The following is an 11359-nucleotide window of genomic DNA, read 5'->3' on the forward strand; positions in this document are numbered from 1 at the left end:
TCCCGGCACCTAAGAGCTGCAGCTGTTGCAAGCGTCTGAAGTTGGTCTGGGTTGCCGGCTGCCGTGCTGCAAAGGACTACATTTCTTTCTCACTGTCGAGCCCAGCTGTTCCCATCTGTGCATCTGTGCCCGGAGGAGCATGCCACTTTAACATCAACAGGGTCACCAGCTAGTTCGTTCCAAGAAATTGATGTGTGGAAACAGTGTTTTATGTGTGAATGGTGAAGTGTATATTTAGAAGTCTGGGTGCTCAGCTCCAGGCTGACAGCTCTCAGGAAAAAAAAAAAAAGATGGTATGTGCTTCAGAGTTCATTATATCTCCTAGGCAGAAATCTAGGTTTAAAGGGTTGCTTTAAAGTAGCACATAATGGCACCTATAAATCCCGGTTCCGGAGGTACGTACATTCGTCCCTCCCTAAAATGACTTTTTCACATGTTCTTTATGTGGTTGGCTCAGAGCATAAAAACTTGGACCTTTACTAGCAGCTTTCGTTCTGCATAATTTCTAATCAAGTCCATTTCCGTTTCCATGAGTGTGTGTGTGCACACGCTGAGCTCTGGCTGTCCCTACCTGCCCAGCTGTCTCAGCTGTGAGCTTAGCCACACCCAGGCCCAGAACCCACCCTGTGCAGGGGGGAGAGGGCACAGTAGTCCCAGGCTGGCAAGGGAGCAGGTGTGAGATGTGTCTGGCTGCGAGAGGCCATCACAGAGTATCTGCAGTGAGCTCACAGAGTCGGGCGAATGCCTGTTCCTTGCCTGCCATGTCAGCCCAGAATGGAATGACTGTGCTTCTCCCTAGACCCCGACTCCTTCTCCAGTTTCTTGCTAGGACCTGCCGCCCTTCCTGAGTCCTAGCCTTTTCTCATCCTTGCCAGCCCCTGCCAGGGTGCCTGACTCCTCTGTCCTCTGTCCCAGCCACGCCCAGGGTCCTGTTCACAGTGACTTGAACATCCAGGATCGTAACTACCTTTGTCCTTTCAGGCTGGGGCTGGATTAGGTGGGCTAGCGTTGTGTCTAGTACAACGTTGAGGCTAGTACCTGGGCAATCAGAGTGGGCTGTCATGGAACGAGGCAGAGAGCTGATTCACAGCCAGTGTCCTGGAGGGAGGTGCTGTTGACCAGCAGGCAGATCCTAGCTAACACTTTCACCCAGCTTACAAGGTGCCCGGCACTGTTCTGAGTGGACACAGGTTCACTCCTCCATTCCTCTCTACTACCCAACAAGGCAGGTATTGTTTTCCTATGTACTAGTGAGGAAACTGAGGCACAGAGCAGTTATGACCTGGCCGTCTAGTAGATGCAGTAGCCAGGAGCCACAGCGTGTGCTACCCCTACACCAGAGTTCAGAAAACTGCAGCCCAGGGGCCAAATCTGACCTGCTGCCTGCTGTAGAAATACTCTTCTTGGAACAAAGCCACCCCCACTCATTTACACATCATCTATGGCTGCTTTCCAGAGATATGGCAGAGTTGAGTAGTTGTAACCAAGACCCTGAGACCTGCAAACCTAAAATATTCACTGCTGGTCCTTTACAGAAAAGGTTTGCCCATCTCTGTGGTATATCATACTGCTTCTCATGACTCCCATGAAATTGAATGCAGATTGTTTTATGTATGTGCCAGTGGGTAATTTTTCAGATTCTCAGATGAGAAACACCCCCCCAAGACAATAGAACTGCAGCTTTAGGGAGTTTGGAAAGCCAGAGTTTGGGCAACCAACTGCCAACACCAATTCAAAGCACAGCAGCAGAGGCAGGGCCAGCGGTGAGAAGGGGACAGTTCAGTCCGAGCTGCTGGGAAAGAAGCAGAGAGGCAGGAGGGTGATTGCTGCAGTACCTGCCTCACTCCATCCAGGCTCTCGTGCGTTGTTCAGTAGCTGGTGTATGAGGGACGCAGGGCCAAGGTGGCTTCAAGATCATGGACGAGACCCCTCCACAGCTCACGGCCACCTGCTGTCCTCGTGTGCACCTGCTCCTTTGTAGAACCTGGCTGGCAGCCCTGCCCTGATTGCCTGGGTGTATCCCCTCGTGCAGTCCCAGCGCAGTGTCAGGGAGGAGAGAGCCACTGTGCCGAGAGCTGGTGAATGGTCAGCTCTCGACAAACGTGAGCTGTTTTTCCTTTGCCTCTTAGGATTCCAACCCTGAGAGCAGAGCATTAGAATCGCGCCCTTATAAATAGCAAACCCCACAATGATGGAACGCTTACTGGGGTAGGCAGAATAATGTGCCCCTCACAAAGATCTGTACATACTAATCTCTGGAACCTGTGAATACGTTTCCTGACATAGCAATGGGGAGGTAAGGTTGCAGATGGAATTATGGGTGTTAATCCGTTGACCTTAAAACAGGGAGAGCGTTCAGGATTATCCAGGTGGGCCCGTTGTCATCATGGGGTCCTTAAAAGTGGCAGAGGAGATCAGAAGAGGTCAGACGGATGCCACATGAGAAGGACTTAACCCACTGTTGTTGGCACTGACCGTGAAGTAAGAGGGTCATGGGCCAAGGAAAGCAGGTGGCCTCTAGAAGCCGGAAAGGAGGATTCAAGAGTTCTCCTCTAGAACATCCAGAAAGGAGCACAGACCTGCCAATACCTTGATTTTATCTCAGAGAGACCCTGTCAGACCCTTGACCTCCAGAACTGCAAGATAATAAACTTGTGTTTTCAGTCACTAAATTTGTAGTCGTTTGTTACGGCAGCAACAGGGAACTGCTCCACTTACCAGGAGCCTGACAGTTTGCTAAGCACTTTACTGATGCCACCAACTCACCTAATCTTTGCGGTGAGTGAGAAGTATTATTATCCCCATCAAATAGATGAGCCAGCTGAGGTTCAGAGAGGTTGACAAAGGTCACACAGCTGGTCAAGGGCAGAGCTGACTTTAGACCACCTGCAGGAGGCTGCCCTTCGCCGTGCAGGCCTGACCCCGCCTGGTAGGGAGGCATTCTGAGGAAGCTGCTTTTCTTTCCCCGCGGTGCTCTTCAGGTGCCAGAGGAAGGTCTTCCGGATTTGTCTTTGCCAAGATGAATGAAGTTGTTTTGCAGACGATTTGAATGGCGTGGGACCTGAGGCTGTCTGTCAGAGCTCGTTTCTTCCGATTATCTCCAAGCCCTTTCCTGCCAGATCCTACTTCTTTCTCTTAGCAGTTCTCTTAGTTTTCTCTTTCGGGAAGAGAAAGCCTAATTGTAGGGGCTGCTGGCAAAAGACCTTCAGCTCGTGTCCTAATGCACGCCTAGAAGTGGAGAGGGGGGAAGACCCTCAACTCAACAGAATACTTCGCTTCTTTACTAGTAGGGCTATTAGCACATAAAACATCTGAAAATTTCCCCTTAGGAGCCCAAGTACAAGGGGAGGCGTAATGTCTTGCTTTTCGAGGTATAAGAAAAGCATCACGATGATGTGCTCAAGTCCTCCTTTTTCTCTCTAATGGAACACAAACACTGGGTCTCTCTCACAGACTGGGAAACGGGGTTTTGCCCAGGGTTGGAGGTGAGGGTCGACTGAGCCCTCCTGCCTCTCAGGACCACCTGCTTCCCACAGGCTCTCGGTGCCTCACTCTGGCTGGGACAGGCCGAGGGGCCCCACTTTGGACCGGGGTCTGATGGAAGAGAAGGGAGGTGGACACACATCCTGGGCCGTGGAAGTGGCACGGCCGACCGACGGCAAGCAGGGACCAGCCGCTGTTGTGCTGGGGTGAACCACCCCCTGTGTGGTGGTGTGAATCCTGCCTCACAAGCACTGCTCCGATGAACTGGCTTTGATGCTCTGCAGACGCGGCTGCCTGGGCTTCTCGGGCTGGCGGGGCCCAGGCATCAGGCTCTTTAGTGAGAACAGTGGTCCCTTATCATCAGCGGGAAGCCAGCAGGCAGGTGATACAAACGTACATTTCGGGATATTCAATTAGCCCTTTTCTTTTTAACCCCAAATAAAGCATGCAACAAGACATCTCAAGAACGGAAGAAAACTTTTCTAAAAATCATTGAATTGTACTTTTGAAAAGGGCGAATTTTATGGTATGTAAATTGCACCCCAATAAAGCTGTTAAAAAAAATAAAAGGAATGGAAGGAAAGGCAACAGCCTTTATGAATTCTTATCTGGGATATTCAGCACTGCTGGCTCCATTATTTAATGCTTAGCCTTCAACCTTCCAAAAGCTGACTCACAGTGGCTCTCCCCAGCAGCCTGGCAGTCTGTTCCTGTCTCACAGTAAAGGAAATGGAGACTTGCAGGGCTGGGCTGTGGAGCTTGTCCAGAAACAATGAAGAGCAGACCCAGTTGTGGGGTGAGAGGAGGTCCCCAGGACACTCCTGGAGGCGGACCAGGAGACAGGACAGTCTGTGCCTGTCCCCCGGATGAACTTAGACCTAAGGCCCCGGTGCACATGGCAGGCAGTTACCTGGGACACCGGCCTGGCTGTCCTGCTTCCTACCACCTCCCTGCTCCTGGGCTCTGGATCTCACCACCAAACACCAAAGCTTCAGAAACCAGAATAGCACTGGCTGCAGGGCAGAGTGAGGCCCCCCTCCCCAGCCACCCTCAAAGCCTTCTTAGCTCTGCCTGAAAGAGGGGCATATAGGAAACCGAGAAAAACCATAAGAAACAAGAGGGCTCCACTGCTCTCCTGGGGTAACAGTCCTAAAGGCGCCCATACACAGGGACCAGAAGCAGAGCTGCCACTTCCAATGAGCACACAGTCCAGCGTGGGCAGAGGGCTAGGGTCCTCAGCCATGTGAGCCACGTCCTAGGTGGCTCTGTCTGTCCCCTCGGTAGAGCTTGGCCAGTCCTGCTGTCCAGCCCCAAATCACTTTGACCTCCAGCAACACTCATGCAATGGAACCCCTTCTGTTGCTATTTTAGGATTCATCCTAAAGTCCAAGGGCAGAGCCAGGTGCTGGGTTTTTGCTTTGGGAGAGATCTGGGCTACAGCCTCTCCTGCAGCTCCTCCAGAAAGGCCACCAGCACCTCAGAGTTTCCACTGAAGTGCATGACAGGAGCTGACGAAATGGTCCAGCTTCAAAAGATGGGGATCTCCAGGAACGTGGTCCTAGAGAGGACAGGTGGTCAGAAGTGGGTGGGACTGGGCAGCATCGCAATGTCTGTTTCACTCCCAAACCCGTTTTCTTTCCACTCCATCGTGCAGTCTCAGCACTGCCCAGACTCTGGAGCAAAAGCAGCTGGGCGAGCCCCCGTGCGGGCTGCTCTCTGAAACGGCTGCCCTCGTGCAGGTACTCCTCCTGCTTTCAGCACAGCGGCTTCGGGAGCCTCACAGGCTTGGCTGGGTCTCCAGACGTGCTCATCGTGCCTGCCTGGTGAGCCTGGGCTGGGTGCTCAGCCCTGCGGCCTTGGGTGTGTTAATTGCTCAAAGCTTCGCAAGCTCCTTTCCTGCCCCACTTCCCTCCTGTCTCCGTGAATTAGCACGGAAGCTGTCAGGACCTGAATCGGTAATTCTCTGCTCTCATTAGTGGGCTGCATGTCAAGCACTGTGGGCGTATCTCTGAGACCATATTGTGGCATTTCCTGGATGCCCTCTGTGATCACTGGCAGAACTTTCTGGAAAACAGGTCATGCACAGTGACGCCCAGGCACTCACATGGGGAACGGATGAGCTGAGTGAAAGGCCTCTAGAAAACCATAATTCATTCTCACAGGGGCCTCCGAGGAAGGGCTCGAGCAAGTAATGGTCAAATTGTACTTATCCAGCCAGACACAGACGCTAACCAATGTGCATGAACGGGGCTCCTGGGCGGGCCGGGCATACACCTTTCAGTTGCTGGCTGGTGGAAAGATCTGGATCATTCCAAGAAAAGGGCCAGAGCAGCTGGGGTTAGAGGGCCACCCGGAGGGACTCTGGGAAGCAGCTGTTTACCAGCGATGTGAAGGTATCTCAGTGGTTTAACAACTGCTGTGAACCAGTGCAGGCCAACGGAGCAGCCTCCCGGGACCTGAAGTTTCTCCAGTCCTCAAGCCAGACAGTGTATCTCGCCCATGACATGGAGGCGGGGCTGCCGTCAGGAGTATGGTTTCAACGTCAAGTTCTTTTACATCTCTGACCTGCAGTTTCCTCTCATCTATGATGGGAATGATAGAACCTATATCACAGGGCCACTGCGATGGCCTGGCCTCACCACCTGGCAGGGCCAGTGCAATGGAATTGGGGTACAGTGTACGAGGGGATCAGCTCCAGGGGCAAAGGTTTTGCAGCAAACACCCAAGATTAGTCTGTAGTCCCCTCCTCAGTGGACCTCATTTTTGAGTGGCACTTTGGACAGTACCTTTGGTGATGGTTAGTAGGTGGCACTTTGGCATACGTGCTTGTAGGTTCATAAACTATTTCCAAATCACATGGCCAATCCAGGGCCTTTCAGACTTCCAGTCTGCACTGTTGTTCTTCCTTCCCCATCCACAGGCCGTCCCAGGCCTGCTGGGGCCCTGACAGCTCTGGTTCTTGTTCTCCAGTTTCTGCTCTGTAGAGCCACCTGTCCAGAGGCTGAGAGAGACAGTTGGCCATGGGAAGTCCCGAGCAGAGAGGGGCATAGCATGGCAGCGTCTCTCCAGCTGATGGGTTTCCTCAGGCCCCACTGGCTCCCTTTCTGCTCACACCACGTGGTTGTTCGTGGTGAGTCAGTGAAGGCAGAGGAATAGCTCCCCTGCCTGGGCGTTACACAGGTGCCGCTTGAGCCCCGTGTGTGGCTGTCTGGTGAAATGACCCTTCACTGTTCCCTCTCAGCCTCTTCTCCCTAGGACGCAGACAAGCACTAGGGCTGGGTGAAGAATGGGCTGGGACCACAGCCCCTGTGCTGTTCTAAGGATCCTCCAGACACTGGCTCAGCCGCCGGACTGAGTTCACTGTGCCCTGCTCATCTGCGCCATGAATGACCTCTTCCCTTGGGTGCCCTCAGCCCCCTGCATAGACACCTCTCTCTGGTCACCCCCTCAGTTGGTCAGGCATGGCCGAGTAGGACTGAACCCCAGCAGGGGCCACAGCCTGCATCTGCTCCTGGGGGCGGGGGGGGGTGGGTCTCATCCCTGGATGAGAGACATCTGTGGGTCTGGCCCCTCACCAGATGTGTCCAGACTCCCCTGGCCCCCTGCAGAGGACCCAGCCAAGGCTCTTGCCTGGGGCCTCTTTACAGCTCCAACTACGTCAGACATGGTCCTCCTTGTAGATCTGCTTTCTTAGTGGAGAGTGAGGGGAGTTGGGTCTAGGACTGGTTAAGGGGAGGCCACTCTTTGTAGACATGGAAACCCTTCATCTGGGGGCTACACAGCAGCAGCATCTTCCAGAGCTGGGACCTCAGGGCAAGGCCATTCCTCTTTGTAATCTGAACTCAAGAAGTGTCAGTGGAAGAGCACCCCGGTGGGCTGTGAGGCTGTGTGGGTCCTTAGCCGCTGATGCCCACCGAGCTAACATTTATTATGTGCCAGGCACTGCGCTAAGCTCCTTACATGGACCAGCTCATTGAGTACACTCCAATAGCCTATGAAGAAGGTACTTTTAGTATCCATTCCACTTTCCAGATGAGGAACCGAAGTGCAGATAAGCTAGACTAAACTGGCAAATGGTCGAGCTGGAGTATGGATTCTGTCTCTACAGCCAGTGCTTGTAAGGAAACAAAATGAATGGATTAGCAGAGGCAAAGCCTCCTTACCTAAGAGATGTCACATGTAAGGTGTAGAGCAGGGGGTCAGTATACTTTTTCTTAAAGGGCCAGAAAGTACATATTTTCCACTTTGCAAGCCATATGGTCTCTGTCATACCCGGTCTGCCTTCGTAAGCTCTAAAGCAGCTATAGCTAACACGTAAGCAAGTGAATGTGATGTGTTCCAATAAAGCTTTATTTACATAATAGATGGTGGGCCAGATTTGGCCCTCAGACCATAGTTTCCCACCCCTGATGCAGAGGAAAGCTTCAATGCCCTTGACAAACTGGGTGACCTCAGATTAGTCATTTAACATCTTCATCTTTGATTTCCTCTTGTCTAATAACTAACCACTATGGGGTACTTATTAACTGATTTGTTTTAAGATGATGCACTGAGCCCCTTGTAAGAGCCATTTACTGTGCTGGGAGCCAAAGATACAGCAGGGAACAAGACAGAGGTCGTCCTGTTCTCATGGAGTCCACACCTGTGAGCATGACAGAGATAACCTTGGGTAAGGACATCAGCTAGCACCGTGCTCCGCTCAGGCAGAAATTCAACAAATACACCTCTTCCCATTGTCATGCCCCTGACTCATTATTCAGGACCCACTGCTTTCAAGTTTGTTGTCATTTGTACCCATACTGAGTAAAAAGGCAGGAGCATGTGGTGGAACCCAGGACTTGAATATGTTTATAATCCATTTTTATGAAACACTGGCCTAATTGTGAATTATAATTTTTTTCATTAACTGATCTCATTTTACTTGGTAATATCCATAGGTATGTGCGAGCAGTAAAACTCCATTTCTGTTAAATATTATATGATTCAGTTGATTCACTGATTTAGATTATTACTACCCCCCATTCCAAATGAGTGAGGCATCCATCTTTTGAGAGATAACAAGGACCTTCAAGATCAGATGAGCCCCGTGTTACCCTTCAAGCATGCCTAGTTGGGGGGCCAAAGGCAGCCTGAGTTCTAGGAAGGTGCTTTGAGTAGCACCACAGTCCCCAAATCTCTTGCTTTGTCATAGACATGCGCATGTAGTTTGCGTTTTACTCTTTACTACGTCCTAATATGTTTAACATATGAGTTTCCTTCTGTATCTTTAAGGAAAATTGGTAACTGAGATGATAGGTCACGTTTGTCTTTGGAATTCACCTCTCTCCAGCCCTTTGCTCTGTAGAGGCAGTGCGGCTTCGTGGTTAGGACTCCTGCCTCGGGGGACAGACATCCTGAGATTGCACCTCAGCTACTGCACTTCCTTCTGAGTGAACCGGGGCGAGTTTCCCATCCTCTCTGTGCCTCACCTTCATTATCTGTAAAATGGAGACAGTAGCGCTTCCCACCTGGTAGGGTGGGTTGAGTCGATATGTGAAAAATGCTTAGAGTAGAGCCTGACTCATGGTAAACACTCAGCAAGTGCTAGCCGTGATAGTTCTCTCGGGAGTTACATGGATCTCCAGTTTGGGGTATGTCCCAAGGACATGGCCCCCGAAGAGGAGAGGTGAATATGCATTTTCATCCAGCGCCTGCGCGTCCCAGCTCCATTTACAGAAGTTTTGGCATCTCTCTGACTGAGGTCTCTGGCATCGGCGTGCTCGCTCTGCTTTCAGAATCTTGGGCTCTCTAATTTGCAGGGAGCTACAACGGCTCCATTCTGTCCATGACACCCTCTGTGCACCTCCAGTGATGGGGGCTTCCTCCCCCTGAAGCACCCCTTCCTAGGTGCTGGAAGGGTCCCCCTCTTACTCCTAGGCCTCCTCTGCTTCCCAGACTGGCTCTTCCAAGAGTCCGTCAGGAGGAAGTGGTGGTAAGAGGAAGTGGTCTGCAGCTCTGAGCTCTCCAACCTTGAAGACCATGGAACCCTAACCCCTGGCCTGTCTCGGCCTGTACCTTTAAGTTACCTGGCATAGGTGTGCCTGTACCTACTGGCTCCATACAGACAGCTGAGGGGACTTTGGCAAGTGTGCCAAGCCTGCCTCTCCTGTTCCTATAGCCCCCCTTCTGCTTCCTCCTGGTCCCTGTCTCATTCCAGGCTCCTGCCTCTGTCTCTTACATCATGTTTATGAGCATGGAAGGCGCCGTCCAGTGACCTTGGCATCTCTATCCAGTTTTTCTGATTGCTGACCTTGAATGGTGGGCCTGACTACCCATCCCTGGGAACAAATTCCATAGTCTTGACCTGTCGGCCTATGTCCTGGCAAGACCTACCCATTATCGCCATAAAAGAAGGACTTAAATGACCCTCCAGGCTCCTCTTGCTATAGCAACCCTGATTACCATTTGTTGTGCACTTATTCTGAGACAAGTGTTTTATATACATGATTGTATGTAATCCTCACAGATCTTGGGGGTGGTGGGTGGGTATTATTATTCCCACATTACAGGTGGGGAAATCAAGGCGTCAAGAGGTTGAGTGTTTGCTTGTGGTCATGTAGCCAGTGAATGGTGGAGCAGGGATTTATTTGAATCCAAGCCTCTGCTCTTATAGGTAATAATGCCTCTTCCATTTTTCTTGGAAGCTTCCAGGAAAACGGTGAGCTCTTCTTGACCTGGTGTGAGCACTGCCCCCCACAAAGTCTACCAGGGGTCCAATGAGCAGTGCCCAGAGTGCGTGGAGGTTTGGGGATGGTATGGCTGTCCCCTGTGCCAACGATTCCCTGTCCTGGTGGGCAGAGCCTGAGGCAGCAGGAGGCAGTCTGGCCGAGGGTCCTTGCAGCCAGGTGAATGTCGTATGGTGGGACCAGGAAACTCACAGCAGGACCAGACAGTGGAGACAGAGGTGGACTGGCAAGAACTGGGCAGGGGAGCAGATGCCCAGCTCGGGGACCTGGATGTGGGACAGGTTCAGAGCTGGCAGGGAATGGGGGTACGATCTGGGGAAAGAGAAGCAGAAGTCCCATTCGCGGGCTGGGACCGGCATCTCTGATGAGAAGGAAGACTGGGAAAGGAGAAGGTTCTAACTTAAAGCCATGGGGCGTCAGGATCACGCCCATCGGCTTCCCAGCAGACCCTGTTGGGTATATTTCTATATCCGTTGCGCTAGTGGTTGTTGGGTGGGTGAATGGATGTATGGATGGATAAATGAGTTTGCGGAAGCATGAAGATTCTAGTCTCCCTTCCCCCAGCCCTAAAGTTGGGGCTAAGATTGCTTTACCCAAGGCAATGGTGAGGAAGGGAAAGGGGTTGTCATGGCATATGCAGGGGTGCGCTCTGACCCGCTGTCTCCTTATCCCTTCTTTCTCCAGAGGCCCCCGCCAAACCTGAGGAGGCAGAGGCTGAGCCCTTCACAGACTCCTCTCTGTTTGCACACTGGGGCCAGGAGCTCAGCCCCGAAGGCCGGCGTGTGGCCCTGAAGCAGTTCCAGTACTACGGCTACAATGCCTACCTCAGTGACCGCCTACCCCTCGACCGGCCCCTGCCTGACCTCAGACCCAGTGGGTGAGCAGAGTCAGTGGCCGGGCCCTTGTTGACCTGCAGGTGGGGGGGTGGGGTCACCACAGTGCTGGGGACAGAGCTAGGACTTGGTGTCTGGACTCCTGGGTCTCTTCCCGGCTTCAGCCAGGGTCTGCCCACTTGGCCTGCATCAGGCAAGTCACTCTCTCCCTACTCCCCCAGCCTCAGTTTCTCTATCTGCTAAGCAGGGGGAAGGCTTTCTTCCATTAGAAATTTGAAGGATTAATAACCTAATTTAATCCTTAAGGGAACGAGAATC

At 52.2% G+C, this 11359-nt stretch overlaps 1 protein-coding gene across 4 annotated transcripts in view; it reads left to right on the top strand.

The window, feature by feature from the left end:
• GALNT18 (polypeptide N-acetylgalactosaminyltransferase 18) overlaps positions 1-11359 on the top strand; it is a 362747-nt gene that overhangs the window by 155095 nt on the left and 196293 nt on the right. For all 4 annotated transcript variants that reach the window (XM_067749893.1, XM_067749894.1, XM_067749892.1 and 1 more), the window contains exon 2: positions 10893-11085. In XM_067749893.1, coding sequence (XP_067605994.1) covers positions 10893-11085 — 193 coding nt within the window. The remainder of the gene's footprint in view (positions 1-10892; positions 11086-11359) is intronic.

The sequence above is a fragment of the Pseudorca crassidens genome, chromosome 9, assembly GCF_039906515.1.
Source record: "Pseudorca crassidens isolate mPseCra1 chromosome 9, mPseCra1.hap1, whole genome shotgun sequence".
NCBI lineage: Eukaryota > Metazoa > Chordata > Mammalia > Artiodactyla > Delphinidae > Pseudorca > Pseudorca crassidens.